The sequence below is a fragment of the Danio aesculapii genome, chromosome 19, assembly GCF_903798145.1.
Source record: "Danio aesculapii chromosome 19, fDanAes4.1, whole genome shotgun sequence".
NCBI lineage: Eukaryota > Metazoa > Chordata > Actinopteri > Cypriniformes > Danionidae > Danio > Danio aesculapii.
Window position 1 is genome coordinate 9,749,193 of NC_079453.1, and position 19,032 is coordinate 9,768,224.

A 19,032-nucleotide genomic window follows, 5' to 3' on the forward strand; every position below is an offset into this window, starting at 1 on the left:
TTAACACAAATTTCTAATCAGGCAATCACATGGCAGCAACTCAATGCATTTAGGCAGTTAGACATGGTCAAGACGAACTGCTGCAGTTCAAACCGAGCATCAGAATGGGGAAGAAAGGTGATTTAAGTGACTTTGAACGTGGTATGGTTGTTGGTGCCAGATGCGCTGGTCTGAGTATTTCGGAAACTGCTGATCTACTGGGATTTTCACGCACGACCATCTCTAGGGTTTATAGAGAATGGTCTGAAAAAGAGGAAATATCCAGTGAGTGGCAGTTCTGTGAGCGCAAATGCCCTGTTGATGCCAGAGGTCAAAGGAGAATGGCCAGACTGATTCCAGCTGATAGAAATGCAACAATAACTCAAATAACCACTCGCTACAACCGGGGTATGCAGAAAAGCATCTCTGAATGCACAACCTGTCCAACCTTGAGGCGGATGGGCTACAGCAGCAGAAGACCACACCGGGTGCCACTCCTGTCAGTTAAGAACAGGAAACTGAGGCTACAATTCACACAGGCTCACCAAAATTGGACAATAGTAGATTGAAAAAACGTTGCCTGATCTGATGGGTCTCGATTTCAGCTGTAACATTCAGATGGTAGGGTCAGAATTTGGCATCAGCAACAGGAAAGAATGGATCCATATTGCCTTGTACCAACAGTTCAGGCTGCTGCTGGTGGTGTAATGGTGTGGGGGATATTTTCTTGGCACACTTTGAGCCCATTAGTACCAAATGAACATTGTGTCAACGCCACAGCCTACCTGAGTATTGTTGCTGACCATGTCCATCCTTTTATGATCACAGTGTACCTGATGGCTATTTCCAGTAGAATAACACGCCATGTTATAAAGTGTGAATCATCTCAGACTTTTTATTGAACATGACAATGAGTTCACTGTACTCAAATGGCCTCCACAGTCACCAGAACTCAATATAGCATTTCTGTGTGGAGTTTGCATGTTCTCCCTGTGTTCGCGTGGGTTTCCTCTGGATGCTCTAGTTTCCCTCACAGTTCAAAGACATGCGCTATAGATGAATTGAATAAGATAAATTGGCCGTAATGTATGTGTGTGAATGCAAGAGTGTATGGATGTTTCACAGTGTTGGGTTGCAGCTGGAAGGGCATCCGCTGTGTAAAACATATGCCGGATAAGTTGGCAGTTCATTCCACTGTGGCGACCCCTGATGAATTAAGGGACTAAGCCAAAAAGAAAATGAACGAATTAATAAATATTACTTCTTGTAAAGTACAGGACACGGTGGCGCAGTGGTTGGCACTGTCGACTCACAGCAAGAAAGTCACTGGTTCCGGCTGGGTCAGTTGGCATTTCTGTGCGGAGGTTGCATGTTCTCCTTGTGTTGGCATGGGTTTCCTCTGGGTGCTCTGGTTTCCCCCACAGTCCAAAGACATGTGGTATAGGTGAATTGAATAAACTAAAATGGCTGTAGTGTATGTGTGTGAATGAGCGTGTATGGAAGTTTCCCAGTACTGGGTTGCAACAATCATTTGATGACTAGCCTAACACATAACGAATAAAACATACAATACATAAGACACAGACCAGCAAGGAAATAGAGAATTTAGATAAAAGAATGCCAATATTCACTCAGTTCCCCCACAAAAAGTAAGAACTTTTCTGACAAAAGGGGCACAGCTTAGACACACATAACTAATAGGCCGCCTACTTGCATTGAGTCTCTCTGCTGTTGCTGTGAGGCGTCCTTTGATTCTTGATATTCTTTGGAAGTCCTTGTGTCATGCGTGGAGTTTGCAGCACAGATCAGAGGATCCAACAAGGTGCAAAACTTCTAAACTAAGTTTGCCTGAAAAAAAAATGGACTAGGGTGAGTCACGGGTACAGAGAACAGGGCCTTCCTTGTTGATATTCTGTCAGGGACCTTCTGGAATCTGTGCAGGATTCAGGCATGTAGACTTAAAGCTATTGGTCAAGTCACTTCCAATCTCTCCTGAATGACCAAAGGCATGAGAGGAAAAGTTGGCCGGAAAACTTTCTTTGTTCCTCCTCGCTGGGGTGTACTGTCTCAGGACAGTCAGACAAACTTTAACTTGTGGTTTAAAATTACACCAAGCATACAAGTTATCATAATGTCCTAGCTTATTAGCTGTAGAATTATGTACAAAGCAGAATGATACCAAACATGATAGTTTTAGAAATGCATAAAACATGATTCATGCATTCCTAGTTTGTCTAATGCCTTAAAAAGGGCATATTAAAGTTTACGAATTAAGAAAAAGGGAAGTGAATACATAGGTTACAAACACAGTACATGTACTTTGGATTTAACTTTTGATTTCAATAATGAGAGTTTGCATTAAAATTGACAAAGCAAATAAGGGTTTTCCTCTGGAATGTATTTGGAGACTTGGACAGGATGGCTCTGGCCAGCATACTCTCAGACTTTTTGGAGCCAGGATTCATAAAAAAAGTCATTTTAGAAGTAATACATATCTACTCTGGACAGTACTTAAGTTTAACTTACAACCCTTGGATGTTACATCACTAAAGATAAATGGGACAAAATAGCAGTGGAGACATGCAAAAAGCTGGCCAGGAATAATAGGAAGTGTTTGATTGCTGTAATAGCCATTAAAGGCCTTTCTATTGATTATTGAAAAGGGTATAAATAATTTTCGACATGCCACTTTTTGTTTAAATCAAAATTAAAGCTGAGAAATATTTTTGAATAATTTCGGCCTGGACATTTGACTTGTATTCCATAGCGGACAATACAACAAACTTTATTAAATGTGTTCCTCATGATTTTTATTGTTGTTTTGTTTTTTTTGTTTTTTTAAATAAACACATATTCCAATTTTGGTTGCTACAACAAATTTCAAAAAACATTGGGGCAGGAGCCATTTAGGGCTATTAATCAGGTAAATTGGTTAAATAACACTGATTTGAAACAGGTGATGTCAAAAGGTGATTGTAATTAGTATTTGGTACAAAAGCAGCATCCAAGAAAGGTCTAGTTCTTTTGGAACAAAGATAGGCCGAGGATCGCCAGTTTGCCAACAAATACACGAGGAAATTATTAAAAGTTTTAAAAACAATGTTCCTCAAAGAAATATATTTGGATATTTCACTTTCAACAGTGCATAACATAATTAAAAGATTCAAGGAATCTGGAGAAATTTCATTGCAAGGACAATGACGCAAGCGTAAGCTGGACAACTGTGATCTTCGACCCCTCAGGTGACACTGCATCAAGAAACGTCATTCATCTATAATCAATATCACCACATGGGTTCAGGATTATTCTGGCAAATGTTTGTGAAGTACCACAATACGTAGGTACATCCACAAATGCTAGTTAAAACTGTACTGTGCCAAAAGGAAGCCCTACGTTAACAGTGTCCAGAGGCGCCATTGACTTCTCTGGGCTCAAAGACATCTGGGATGGAACATCACACGGTGGAAACATGTACTGTGGTCAGCTGAATCAGTATTTCAGGTAATTTTTTTTTGGCCAAAATAGACGCTGTGTGCTCCGGACCAAAGAAGAAAAGGATCATCCAAACCGTTACCAGCAACAAGTCTAAAAGCCAGGGTCTGTCATGGTCAAGTGCCTTTGGCAAAGATAACTTGCACTTCTGTGATGGCACCATTAATGCTGAAAAGTACATACAGTAGAGATTTTGGAGCAGAATATCCTGCCCTCTTTTCCAGGGACACCCATGCATATTTCAACAAGACAATGCTAAACCACATTCTGCACACTTTACAAAGTCCTGGCTGCGGAGGAAGATATTACAGGTACTTGATAGGCCTGCTTGTAGTCTTGACCTGTCTCCAATAGAAAATGTGTGCCACATTTTGTAGCGCAAAATGCCACAACAAAGACCCTGTACTGTTGCCAGGAAAATTACAAAATTATTGTTGTGAAATGGGACGGCAACATTACAAAGTGGTCAATTCTGTACTGTTCAAACTTTTTTTAAAAGTGTTGCAAGAATTGAAATTGGAATACATGTTTATTTTAAAAAACAAACAATAAAATCATGATGAACACATGAAATGTTTGTTGTATTGTCTGCATTGAAATGCAAGTCAAAGTAAATTGACTACTTTAGAAATCACTACTTTCATTCTTTATTTGTGTTTTCCATATTGTCCCAAATTTTTCTGATTTGGGGTTTCGTGTGTATGTGTTTACATATGTTTGTCTTTTCATTAAATCATTGAAGATTGAAGTATGAATATTTTTCCAATTATCTGTAGAAATCCCAAAGCTGCAGGACCTTCTCAAAAACACCAACAAGATCATTAAGAAGGAACTGACCAGAGAATATGTCAATCAAGCAAAGGGAGTTTTGTTCTTCATCCAAAGCATCAAACTAGATACAAATGAAGAAATGGTACAGAATTGCAGATGTCTGCTGAAATCAGCTAATAGGTTTATTCAGTAATTCACTGCTAAGTTTCTTCATGTTTTAGGCTAAGATTAAAGCTGCAGTTCGTAAAGATTACTGTGAGAGCTTTGAAAAAGCTCTGAGGGAACTGAATTGTCGATTTGATTCACTTCACGAGATTATGGAGCAATGTCTCTCAAAAGGAGTGGAGAAATCAGTGGAACAGTGTGTCAGTACCACAAAGCCTGTGATTGCATATGTAAGTGTGACTCTATTATGTGTAAAAATCTGAAAATCCATAAAGAATAGGGGTGTAATGATACATCATTATATCGGTAATCACAAAAAAAATGTGCCTACGCATATCGTTGATGTAAACGCTACGATTTGCGATATTGAACTTGTTTTAGTCAGATATAAAGTATAAGTCACCCCAAAATGTAAATTCCATCTTCATGTACTATGCATAATTACACAGCATGAGTGTCGGTGCCAGAACACTCTAGACTATACAACGTGAAATAAAGTGGAAGAGGGAATCAGATAATGACAAATATCTGATTTTACCAGTGAACATACAATTATACAATGTATAGTGTACAGTTTATATGTAGTCCATGACAGAGCGCATGCATAACATAATTAATAATTCAACTTCAGAAGGACTGTCATTACTGTCCTGTGCATTGAAGACCAGGACAAATTTAAAGTCTATTCAAGTCCACTATCCCAAGTCTAAATATATTTTTAGCATTTTTAACCAACAGTAGGGCTACATATTATAATATAATAGTGAGAAATAACAATAATAATATTGATATTACATGTTTTATAGAGTAGAACATTGAGATAATTATTGTATTGTGAGTTCAGTATTGAGATATGTGAGTTAAGTGTATCGTTACACCCCTAATGAAAAATAATATTTTTTTTCTCTTTTTTGCTTTTCTAAATATAATGTTTTGTTTTACATTGTAAACCAGGTGAAACCATCTGATAAAACTCTTCAGGCATTGTGCAGGAACAAAGGATATTACTGGCCAAAAAACAAGGATGCACCTGTAGATCTAAACAAGTGCTTGGCCAAACACATCTACGACAACATTGATGAGGAGTTCAACTTGATATTCCCGTATGTTTTGAAGTCATTCCCTATCCAATTTACATTCATATTTTTTTAAAATTCTAATGTTTTTACAGTAATAATTAAACAATAAAATGGCATATTAGTGCCATATTAAAAAAAGATTACGAGATTGAAGTCGTAATACTTCGACAATAAAGTAAAAATTATAAGAATAAAATATCAATGTTGCGAAAAATAAAGTCAAAGTGAAACGAGATTAAAGCTGTAATATTACAAAAATAAAGTTGAAATATTACAAGAATAAGTGAAGTTTTATAAACTAATTTTGAGAGGAGCATGTGATAGGATTGATCGTGGGTGAACTCTCATCTGCAAGATGAGATAAGATAAATCAGTCATAAGATAAATCAGTCAGATTAATCCAAACCTACAATAAAAAGCCCATTTCACCTTATCTTCATTTTTGAAGAACGCTCCCACTAGAAAAAAGGCTCCGAAAAAGCGCTCCAACTTCAAGAAGCTTTTTACAGCATTGCACCATTAAACCTATCAATATGGTAAAAAACCAACAAAACAACAGCAACTTCAGGGAGAACCCTGCTCTCCCCGAGACTCCAGTCACAGCTCAGTGCCACCCAGCCCGGCTAGGACTACAAATCAAGCCTGAGGCCCTTGCAAGACACCACCGGCCCACCAGCTCTTCTACCATTTATCCACAACGCCATAAAAAAAATCTCCTTCTTCATCTACTTCAAGCCACCTCTTACCTTCCACAGCCCCATCCTACGCATTCGCCATGTCTTCAACCCAAATGCCCAGCAAGATCAGAATCCACGAACTCCACCAGAATCTCTCAGATGCCGGTATCAATGCTCCAATCCGTTGCAATAAAGCCAAACTCTTAACCCTTGCTGTTCTGATGTACCACCCATGGTACATAGCATGCTTTAAAGGGAAACCTCATAAAATATAATGACTGCCCAACAAAAGGCTAAACATGTTAATAATCTTTTGAAAGCTAAGACTCTCGTGACTAGAATAATTTTAACCATTTTAAGACACATGAACACAGTGGACACAATAAGTGTCATTTGTCAAACTGGCAACAATCAAAAAAGCTTTAAAAAAACCGAAGAAACTCCTGTCTCTTCCCAGATCCATAACATCCCAACAACATGGGGTAATTACACTGCAAAGGGTCCAGGCAATCCAATTAAGTTAAATATTTCACTGTCCACAACACATTTATACGTCCATAAACATCCACGGAATGCATTGCTATCATTTCAAACTAGGCGCCGGAGCAATCAAATCTACAACGTGTTCGGTAAAGTAGCATCTTTTTCAGACGTAAACATTACTGGTATTTTGACATCAAAATGGCCGCCGACCTTTGCACTCTAGATTGACAACTCATTTGAACCAATAGTTGAATCTAAAAAATGTCAAACAAAACCATCAACATTCAAGGAGCTCCCAGGATGAGAGACGGTCCCTCTCTTTAACAGTTAATGACGAAACATTTTATTAATGATGGAAAAAAAGATTCATATGCAGTTACTGGAAAAATACAACATATCGAGCATAGAAACCTGATTGTAATATGCCATAGTGACTTATTCGTCCATGCACAAAGAGCATCACGAGAGAGTTTACATTTGCAAGTTGGTTGGATTTGGTTTGGCAAACAAACTACCCGCTTGGCGCTTGACAGTGATGAATCGGAGGACATTCCTGACGAATGGAGTAATGTTTCTTTCATTGACTCGGTGATAGATACAATAGAATTTTAAGCAAATTAACAGGATCACTAAGGGGTTAAAACTCTACTCCACCATCACTTAACCTACTCCACCTTCAAGAGAAACTTCCGGGACCACCAGCCCACTCCATGCTCCATATCCTCAGCCCACCATCTCTCCGCCAGAACTAGAACAACCCAAACTGTCATAAAAAAGAAAAGCCACACCCCCAGCCAAACCTCCCCTAGACTCTGCCAGAAAGAATCCAGGAACACCCTTGCCTCAACATCCACTGTACATCAAACCCTTAGACAAAAGCTAACCTCCCCAGTTACATTTTTTAACTAAATGGTTGACACTCTCAGTTTTCTTTTCAGAAATTCTGGCAGCTGGATCAGAACAAGAACCACATCCAACACACATCCCTGCTTATTCAGAGTTGATATTCCCATGAACCACCCCATGCACAACTTTTACAAAACATCCATCTCCCTCATACTACAAGCTGTAGCCCCTAGAACCCTCTAATCATATCTCATAGCATAGAACACATTCAAACTAGAAAGAGATTCTCTGCCCGAGCCCAGACTTGACCCAACCCGCAAGCTGGGTCGGACTGATATTTCCTGCCACTTTCTTCAGGCCGGACTGGGCCAGCCCACAATTCACAATGTGTTATGTGCATCAACACTCTACCTCCAGCAACAGCATCTTCTTTACCGGCACACATTCACATGGCACGCACAAGCAGAGGTGAAGCAGCACGTGCGTACCGCATATGTAGAGCTGAAACAGTGCATACAAATCAGTGAATCTTATCGATGCCTTTATTGCGTAAAATTGCTACTTTTTTCGTCATTCAATGTGTTTTGGTCATTATCAATGCACTGTTACTTTAATTGAGCATGAACAGTGCCAAAAATAGACCCAGCACCAAAATGACTGCGGCACTGCTGCTTCAGCGCTGCTTACACTCCACACTGACGCTCTGCTTCTGCGTGAGATATGAAAACTCCAATCTGTTAACATGGATGCCGAAAAAAACACAAGCTGCTCACACTTTGCTTGTGAATGCAGTGTGAATAAGGTGATAGCAAAAAACGGGGACATTCACAACAGTGGTGTAGTCACCAAAATAGGTGGTGTACTATTACCCACCCAATCCAAATTTTAAAAGTAGGCAAAGAAACGACGAAAGTCAATGTATCTTTGATTCATTTGATATATATATATATATATATATATATATATATATATATATATATATATATATATATATATATATATGTATATATATATATATATATATATATATATATATATATAGATATATATATACACACACACACACACTGCACAGCTGTGGTTTGCTGACTAACTAAAAAAACGAGTTCAGGAGCGGGATTCTGCCACTGTTTTTATATCAAATTATCAAATTTAAAGGGGACTAAGGCAATCATTTAGTAGTGTACAGGTACTCGCAAAGGTGTTAGGGGGGCTGAATGGAAATATAGGAGGGCTAAAGCGATACCCATGCTGTTTTATAATTTTACTTGAACGTTTCAGCGAGACTTCATTCAGCTGATTTGTTGTGATCTTCGAAAAAACTCAAATATTCAATACACAAAAATTAGGGAAGTCTAATCACCAAAACAAATGAGTATACCGAGAGTATGATCCTCAGAAGTCATAATACCCAAACAGCTCGTGGAAAAAAGTAGGCATACTGAGTATACGTGCGTATAGGAAGGACTACACCACTGATCCACAATGAACAGATACATGAAGGAGGCTTGCCATTGCAGAAAGGATGATAGTCCACCTTCAATGTTCTCTTTTGTTACGATCGATTCTAAATAAAAAACAATGCAGTTTACATGCCTCATCCTTGTTGCATTATTCCTTAAGATAAATCTAAACTTCAAACACTTCTAGCCTTTTTATATTTTAGAAAGTCCCAAAATCCTAGTCCCCTTTCCCCCTATATGTGGATGACAACAACCGCCCAGTAAAACGCTTCTGGTTGCAGAAACACCATAAAGCAGTCCTTTGCCTTCAGGCGTCCCTCCAGACTCATACTCCAGTCACTCCTTTAGAATCGGAGCAGCAACCAGAGCAGCATAAAAAGATCTCTCCCAACAGCAAATACAGACCCTGGGAAGGTGGTTATGTGATGCCTTCAAGACCTACATACATCTCAGCCAATGAAAGAAACCTAGAAGACCATCACCAGTCAACACACACCTTCCAGCACCCAAGGGTGAGGGAATGACCCAGCCACATCAAACACCCAAGGGCGAGAGCATGACCCAGCCATGTTTAACACCCAAGGGCGAGGGCATGACTTAGCCCCTTCCAACATCCAAGGGCGAGGGCATGACCCAGCCACTGCCGGCACCCAAGGGCAAGGGCATCCTTCCAGCTCTGAGTACTACACAGCTTTCTCCCCATATCACTCACCTGACTCCCACAGGAGTTTTTCTTTGCTTCCGCAGGAGCTCTATATACTTTCTTTCTTTCCTAAAACCACTATATCCAGCAACTTCATAAAGCATTTTTCTTCTAGCTTTTTAAGGAGGTTCTTTGAATACGTGGCTGCTGTCCTGAGTTAATAGCGTTTTTGGGGAGCTCTCAAGAACTACCTGATCTTGGATACCCTTACAAGCTAATTGACCAGGTGGGAGCCTTGGGCTCAATTATCTCCGAGCTCAGGGTTCTTTGCTGGGACAGCATTCCAAACCTGCTATTAGTATCAAACAATATCTAAACCAATCAGATTAATCCAAACCTACAATAAATAGCTAATTTCACCTTACTTCCCTTATCTTCATTTTTGAAGCATTCCCCATTCACCCCATCTCCCTTTTCCTCCTTTACCAGGGGGAGCTCTTGAGAACTACCTGATCTTCGACCCCCTTACAAGCTAATTGACCTGGAGGGAGCCATGGGCTCAATTATTTCCAAGCTCAGGGTTCTCTTCATGGACGGCATCAGGACAGCATGCCACACCTGTAATTAGTATCAAGCAATATCTAAGTGTGAATACTTGAAAGTTGTAGTCATGCAAGATTGATTTTACAATATTTTGATAAAATAATTCATAGCAAAATGGGTGTGGAGGATTTGGTTAAATCCTACTGTAGTTAAATCATACTTTAGGTCATTTGGCTTATCAGAACGAAGCTCTTTTTTTTAAGTGGCACTAATATGCAGTCCAAAAACAGTAAATACACTGAAATATAATCATATCTACATTAGCTGGTGGTATAGCTGTGTATACAAATTTGTCTGTTGTAGGTGATGACATTTATCACAAACTGCAATAGAGAAAATTGCAACATGTAAATAAATAAACTAATGGTAAAACAATGTTTCTCAAAAGCATATTAAAGACAAATTAATATGTTCTAAACAGTGTATGATAACAAGATTTTACCCATTATTTGGTTTAATTTTTTTTACTACAGTGTTGTTAGTAAAAATAGAACAGGGAGGTCAGTGCAAGAACAGATCGATAAGTTCAGTATCATTCAGAATGGCACTGTTTACCCACCATCTTCTATGCTGTACCACATTCAAAGCTTCATGAAAACAGAGGTAAGTTGCTTAATTTTTATTTCAATTCATTTATTCATTCTATCAATTAACTTGTTCCACTGGAGTGGAAGAAACATAGTGTTTTTACAATCAATTCCTTCCCTACGCCAAAGAACAAACAAAAAATCATAGTCAAGTCTCAAGAGCTAAAATGCAAAGTTCTTGTCAAGGAGAAACCTATTTTCTGTTAAATATTTTTTCATTAAAAAAAGTGAGACTTGGGAGATGCGTATGTGAGGTTGAAGAGTAGGGAGGATGAATATGTAATTTCACGCTGTAAAATTTCAGTTGACAATATTTTCTAAAACACAGACACAGAAGAAACCTCACCTAGAGTTTGACTTCATTCATGCGTGGCACTATACCTATCCTGTGTTCTGATATGATACTTCTTAACAAACAAACAAAAAAGCGGTAATTTTGTGCACAGGTGAAACAATCTGACAAAATCCTTCAAGGACTGTGTAAGAACAAAGGACATCACTGCACAAAAAACCCAAAATGCACCTGTAAATCTAAACAAGTGCTTGGCCAAACACATCTATGAGAAATTTTATTTAATATTTTCATATGTTTTGCTGTCATTCCCTATCCAATATGCATTTTTTTATTTCTTAATATTTTTACAGTGATAATTAAACAGTACAACGGTGTAATAGTGCCACGTTAGTTTTTTAAATAAGATTAAAGTCATAATACTTTAAGAATAAAGTAAAAATTACAAGAGTAAAGTTGTAATGTTATGAAAATAAAGTCAAAGTCATATGAGATTAAAGTCATAATATTACACAAAGAAAGTCATATTATTAAGAGAATATAGTTGTAGTAATACGAGATTGATTTGTGATTGTGACACTTTCACCATTATTATTCTGACATGATACCTCACGACAAACATAGACAAACTAGAGGTAATTTTGTTCATAGGTAGAACCATCTTATAAAACCGTTCAAGCATTGTGCAAGAACAAAGGATATTACTGGCCAATAAATTTATGACTCAAAAATAGAATCAGAAAAAAAATTGTTTTGATATTTTTCAGCACTGGTTTGAAGTTGTCACACTAAGGGCGTACTGCACTATGTACAGTTGCCTTGAACTGGGCTGAAGCAGGCTTGTCTCCCCGATGGCCCGCAATCACATTGCATTCGCGCCTGAGCACGCTTACGTCATTGATAAAGTGCTGTTCAGTAAGAAGCGCTCAGCACACACACTGGAGTTCTCTTTAGTTATATTGTTTTAGTCATTTGATATGCAGTGACACGCATATGACTTTTGATGCTCAAAAACAATCATAAAGTCCTTGTGCTGCAGGAATTCGGAGGTTTGCTAATGGTACAGCTGTCATGCAGGGAGAGGTTTGTGTCTTTAATAAACTACGACAGTTTGCGTTCATTGAACAGTAAGAATGATTAATAAATCCAGATGAAACATCCCCTTAAAACTCACTTGTCGTCTTCAGTTTCGGGCTCAGGTGTGCTTTGCACTTACACTACAAGAGGCACACCTCTTCCAACTGGGCCAGGGCCGGCCAGTGAAGCGTGCCTGAGCCCCATTCAAAGCACTCACGCTTCTAAAACGATCCGGAAAACGGACCTGGGCACGGTTCGCATAGCATAGTGTGAGTACACCCTAATAGCGGCATCATGTTCAGTGCTCCTATTGGCTCTTGTCTCCTATTGGCTTTTGACACTCGTTGCTACTGAAGTCACACTTTGGTCTCAGATGACTAAATTGTGCCTGAAATCGCACATTGTGAGCAGGACTTTAAACTGACAGCTGAAGGTTTGGGAACTTTGGTCACTTTGAATGGTCAAGTATCAGGAGGGGTCTGGATGCAGACCTGGTGCAGTTGCAATCTGAGCTGCATTCAATGCTTTTTAATGCACACACCTAATCTCACCCCTGACATCACTAGCTCTATTGAGTGTCTGACATTAAAGTCTGAGACTTGCAGTTTCAGATTGAATAATCAAGGCTGCATCAAGATAATTGCAAGTAGCACCCACAATGCTATATGACTGACAGGTTAACCAACCAATCACACTTTGTTTCATCATGTTTAGGGTTGTTTAAATTTTCACATGGTAACATCAGAGTGTGCAACTGCAGCATAGTTCATTTATAAACATCTTAAAAAGTTTACAACAACAGCCCATCATTATCCTAAATGATCTATCAGCATTTTTTTGTTCTGAATTTCAGTTCTTATTTCAGTAATACATTTCTACATAAAGATAATGCAAAGTGACATGAAAGTGCAACCCATTAGTTTTCTTTGTTTTATGCAAACAAATGGTTTTGTTGTACATCCCTAAATCATAAAAAGTTGGGACAGTATTAAAAACACAAATAAAAAAATTAAAGTAGTGATTTCGAAATTTACTTTGGCTTGTTGAAACTTTGAAAAGTTGAAACAGTAAAGCATTTACCACTTTGTGATGTTGCCGTTCCTTTTCACAACACAAAAAAAAACTTGGGCAACAGTACAGGGTCTTCGTTGTTGCATTTTGCACTTCAAAATGTGCCACACATTCTCTATTGGAGACAGGTCGGGACTGCAAACAGGCCAGTCAAGTACCTGTATCCTCTTCCTCTGCAGCCAGGACAATGTAATGTGTGCAGAATATGGTTTTGCATTGTTTGCATCTTGTTGAAATATGCATAGGTGTCCCAGGAAAAGCTAGCATATTGTAGCATATTGTGCTACAAAATGTACTTTTCAGCATTACTGGTGCCATCACCAAAGTGCAAGTTACCTTTGCCAAGGGGCAATTGACTATGACAGACTTGTTGCTGGTAACAGTCTGGATGATGCTTTTCTTTCTTGGTCCGGAGCACACAGCGTCCATTTCTGCCAAAAAAATACCTGAAATTCTGATTCAGCTGACCACAGTACATGTTTCCACAGTGTGATAGTCTATGCCAGATGTCTTTGAGCCGAAGTCGACAGCGGTTCTGGACACTGTTAACATAGGGCTTCCTTTTGGCACAGTGCAATTTTAACTGGCATTTGTGGGTGTAGCTACGTATTGTGGTACTTGACAAAGGTTTGTGGTACTGAGCAAAAGTAGTTCCGAGCCCATGTGATGATATCGATTATAGATGAATGACAATTCTTGATGCAGTGCCACCTGAGAGATTGGAGATCAAGGTAGTTCAGCTTAGGCTTGCGCCATTGTCTTTTGCGTACTGAAAATCCTCCAGATTCCTTGAATATTTTAATTATGTTATGCATAATTATGCATTATTTTTTGAGGAACATTATTTTGAAACATTTCAATAATTTTCTCGCTTTGTTGGCAAAATGGCCCATCAGGCCCATCTTTGCTCCTAAAGACTTTTCTCGGATGCTGCTTTTGTACCAAATCATAATTACAATCACCTGCTGACATCATGTGTTTCAAATATTATTATTAAAAATTATTTAACCAATTTACCTGATTATGAGCCCCAAAGTGCTCCTGTTCCAACTTTTTTGGTATGTGTTGCAGGTCTGAATGACAGGAAAGGATGCATATTTACAAATGAAATGAAGTTGACCAGACAAAACATAATTTTCTTTGGTGTTCATATTGTCTGCAAAGAAATAAAAGTCAAAGTAAATTTAGAAATCACTACTTTCTTTTTTGATTTGCGTTTTCATACTCTCCCAACTTTTTCTGATTCAGGGTTGTATTTTTGAATAAATGTCAACAGAATAATGCATTTTTAGATTTGAAGGATATATGTATGAAGGTATTTAATGGAAAGAATGTTCTTACTTTATGTATTAAAGTACATTAGTATTAAGGTTACCCCCCCCCCCCCCCCAAAAAAAAAAAAAAAACGTAATTTTTTTGCAAACTGAAATATGGTCATCCGAAACAATAACAAAAATACTTATTATCATCTTTATTATCATTATTACTCTTATAATTTTATTATTATATTTTATAACGGTAATAAGAATAGTAATAATTGTTTTTCTTTTAACTTTGTGAAAAGGAAACCAAAGTGAAGACATTCCTCAAAAGAGATGTTGTTCATAAAAAGAAGACAATCTACACATCAATCCAAACAACAATTCAGGATCAAATGGCTGCTGGCTATAAAAGTAAGAACATGTAAAACACATAATAATGTCAGATTAATAAACAGTTTTTCACATGGGAGTGTACAACAAAGCACCAAACATCTGCTGGCTTTAAACTAGAGTCTTTTATAATCAATTACCATTTTGTTCAGACTTTGAGACATCCTCTGTTTGTGTTGCATTTATGCTACAAAACGTGAATAAACACTGTGTGATGCCTTTACAGAAGCTGCAGAGAAGAAAGGAGTAGGAGCCATGGGAAGGAGAGAGAACACAATAATAGAAACAATTGAATCATTAAAACACAACATGTTCAAAGATGCAAAAATGGAATTTCTGGATAAGTTCAAATCCGTGACGGTAATTGTATTTCCAATATTCTTTGAGCATTTGCTTCTTTTCTTAAAATGTTTATAACCAATACAAAACAATCAGATTTTTTCTATATACCATGACTATATATATATATGTATTTTTTTTGTTGTTTCTTTCAAAGCGCTGTATATGCGAAAGCCTTAAACTTGAGCTGAGTGAATCAGTGGAGCGCTCATTTTCACAAAGCAGCAAAGCTTCCCTGATGGGTAAGAGAAAATACCTATTTAAGAGTCATTTTTAGATTATTCTTAAATAAACGCTTAAATCAAATTAAATAAAGCACAATTCACTATACAAAATATTTTTAGCATAAAAATAATACAATTTGCATGTTTTAGAATATATCCAATATACCGGTACAGTAAATGTTGCATACAAATAGAACATGGTTTTGAAATCAGGCTGATATATTTACCTTTTCTAGATGTATCAAAATACATTGAAACCCTGGAGATACTGTCTGAATACATCACAGAAATCTGACTCAAGTCAACATTTTAAAGCAGCGTCAAGAGGGAACTCAGTTCAACATCTCTAGTTATTGTTGAATGTTTTGGTGAATATCTACTGTTGATTTAAAACTTGTCTGTCTAGTCACATATGACTTGATATACATATGAAAGAATACTTTTTTTGATGTGTAGTTTTATTTTTAATAGGATAGAGCTTAAACCTGCTAGAGTGCTGAAATGAATTGTACTGTATGTCACTTCATATGTACTGTAACATGCTTGTAGATTGTGTGACTGATTGTGATAATGTGCAAATGTTAAATCTAACTAATACACATTGAGAAGCAGAAAGGCGTGATGATTTATTTTCTATTAAACCATTTAAAGTTTTCTCAAATCATTTAATATTTTATTTGACGTTTCATTACATAATGTATTGCACACAAAATTAATGAATTATTAAAACAATGCAGTTAATCCTTAAATTGCTGTTAAAACACAGACAGCTTGATATGAATTCATGTAAACATTGACTAATCATTGAATAAAAAACAAACTTTTTTTGCAGTTATTCAGTACTTGTGTGAAATTTGTGAAGTGGCCTACTTTTTCATGTTTGCTGAATAAAAGAAATATGTGTGTATAGTTTTTTTGTGTTTTTTTTTCTTGCTATAAAAATGACATTTTGTGGTGATAATTCCCAGAAATTTACGAACAATTTTGCAGTTATATATATATATATATATATATATATATATATTAGAGATGTGCGAATTAGCTGAAATGACACCCGAATCCACGGCTTCATACTAATCATCCACCCGCCTGCACATATTTTTTATCTGATATATGTAACCGCACCCGACCCGCACCTGATCGTCACTTTAATCATTTAATTCTTTGCTTTAGGCATGATTGGTTACCGTCAGGGCTGGACCAAACTGAACTGGAGCTCTAGGCAAAAGGTGAACATGCCGCCCTCATACCGAAAGCGTAAACGAGAGACCGGGGTGTGATTGTGCATCTGACAGCGAGGACCGGTGCGGTGGGGGGGATTGACACAGACGAAAGAGAGATTTCGTTATCGTTATCGAGGGTTATCGTGGACGCAGCCCTTTTTATTCTGCCGCCCGGGTCGCCTCTATGGACGCGCCGGCTCTGGTCACCGTGGATATTAACAGCAGATTCAGTGAGCTTTAATCTGCGCATCTCTGATAGTAAAATAATACGTTAATCGTAAACAATTGTTAATGAAAATTTATTTATAAAAACAAAAGTTTGTCGTTAGACAACATTTTCTTCATTTTCAAATAGATACAGAAAGTAAAAATAAGACATTTTAGCTTTTACAGATACAGGAACAAGATAACAAAATGGGTGCTGCTTCAGCCTAAATGGCAGCTATGTTATGTTTACTTGACCCTTTTCTTCGCACTTTGCAAAAACAGAATAACGTAGCATCTACTGTGCCTGGATTCGGGCGATTCCGCCTCGCCGTCTTCGGCCAGCTGCACTGAATTGAGCAGCTCGCACCGCATGCTGTAGGAATGAACAAGATTCTCCCCGCAAGGCGCTGCGTTGTGGAAATATGCGATCTTGTTTCTCCCAGAAGGATAGCAGATTTTCCTCTGATGGCTCCTCTAACTAAAACTTTGAACAGTGGGCTACTCCTGCACTTCATCCATTATTTTGGGCGTCTCATCTTCCCATTTTGCAAAGCCCACTCTCTGCTTTTTCGCTGGTCCACTGCCATGTCCCGCTACATACACCCGCAATTAATCATAATGTATTTTTTATTACCTGACCCATGGATTATCCACAGCATCCGCGCATCACTAATATATATATATATATATATATATATATATATATATATATATATATATATATATATATATATATATATATGTATATATATATATATATATATATATATATATATATATATATATATATATATATATATATATATATATATATATTATTTAACATATTAGGTAGCCTACTATGTTAGGATCTGACACAATGACAACAAGGACATAAATCATAAAAATAAAGCTTCTTTATTTTGATCTCTTGTCAAGACAAGATTTAAAATGATAGGGATTAAGCCAATGGAAGGCTGTATAATTTTTATGCACTAGCGTACTTTTTCTCTCTTAAATTTCGCTCCCTGAAACATCTGACATGTACCTCACTCAGAAAATGCATTAGGGCTTCCCCTATTGTAATACACCTAAAACACGGATTGCCGTAAAACTTGTCGCAGGGAAGTATTTTGGTTTTCTCCCATTAACTGCTGGGAAAGAGTCAAACGAAGTCACTTATCGATTACATGAACATCATAATACCAGCAATATGCGTAAAGCATCTAGTTGTTGTTCTGTCTGTTCCATTGCTCCGTTTTTCAGATGTTTGCTCACACTTTTTTTTTGCAGTCGGAAGAGCGTCAAATGCGCAAAATGGCCAATTTGCACCAAAGGATCTCTAATCGCATCTTTGCTATGACTTCACATGTAAATTACTCGTGCTTCATCCGCATCTGCTTACTGCACAAGCTGAAAAACACCCTCCCCGCCCCCACGTAATTTAATGCTTGTGAGGATGCAGGTGAGACATCGTTTTTTGAGAGATACACAATCACGTGCGCTGCGTATGCAATGTCATGTAAAACATTTAATTGCAATAAAATTAAATAAATTTAATTTGATTGTAAGGTTTGGAATTTGATGTTTTATGCGATGATTAATTTTTTTTGTGATTATTTTGTGATTATTTTGTTATATTAAGAATTTTGCTGGAACGCAAAAAATGTGCAACTTTTTGTTGATTTTGCATTGGATTCAGCGATCGCGGAATTCTGAAAAACTAGGGGCTCTGATAAGAGAGTGCGCAATCAAAGGATATAGTGTTCCAAAGACAAATGGCAAAAAACAGTGCCTTACAAGTCAATGCATACAGGCTATTATGAATCTTAACAACAGACCTTTGAACAAAAGGTTAGGTTCTATGTTAGTTCAACTTACAACTTTACATTTTCACCAAGTGTAAACACTTTGAGTGGTTAAAGGAAACTGCTTACAATGCAATTTGAGTAAATTCAACTATTTGGATTGAGTGTGACCAGTTTCCTGCACACATACTTTGTCCCACATCAAAGAACATATTGTATGCCATATATGGTAAATATTGGGTGGATTTTTTTTGAACTGCCTACAAAATTTAAATGTTGTGTGAAAGAAGAGCACTGCGTCTGTGTTTGCTTGAGTATCTACCTGGGGTCGTTCATTACTACTGTGGTGCATCACAAGGGTTTCGGCATTCA

The 19,032-nt window shown here is 37.5% G+C and overlaps 1 protein-coding gene across 3 annotated transcripts in view; it reads left to right on the forward strand.

Annotated features, from left to right (window-relative positions):
- LOC130247286 (nuclear GTPase SLIP-GC-like) overlaps positions 1 to 19,032 on the forward strand; it is a 43,479-nt gene that overhangs the window by 18,065 nt on the left and 6,382 nt on the right. For 2 of the 3 annotated variants that reach the window (XM_056480530.1, XM_056480532.1), the window contains 3 exons: positions 4,248 to 4,384; positions 4,464 to 4,637; positions 5,362 to 5,510. In XM_056480530.1, coding sequence (XP_056336505.1) covers positions 4,248 to 4,384; positions 4,464 to 4,637; positions 5,362 to 5,510 — 460 coding nt within the window. Of the gene's footprint in view, positions 1 to 4,247; positions 4,385 to 4,463; positions 4,638 to 5,361; positions 5,511 to 10,674; positions 10,805 to 14,792; positions 14,902 to 15,106; positions 15,241 to 15,376; positions 15,462 to 15,679; positions 16,059 to 19,032 lie in introns of those variants that run through there. The other variant, XM_056480531.1, reaches the window with a different exon arrangement.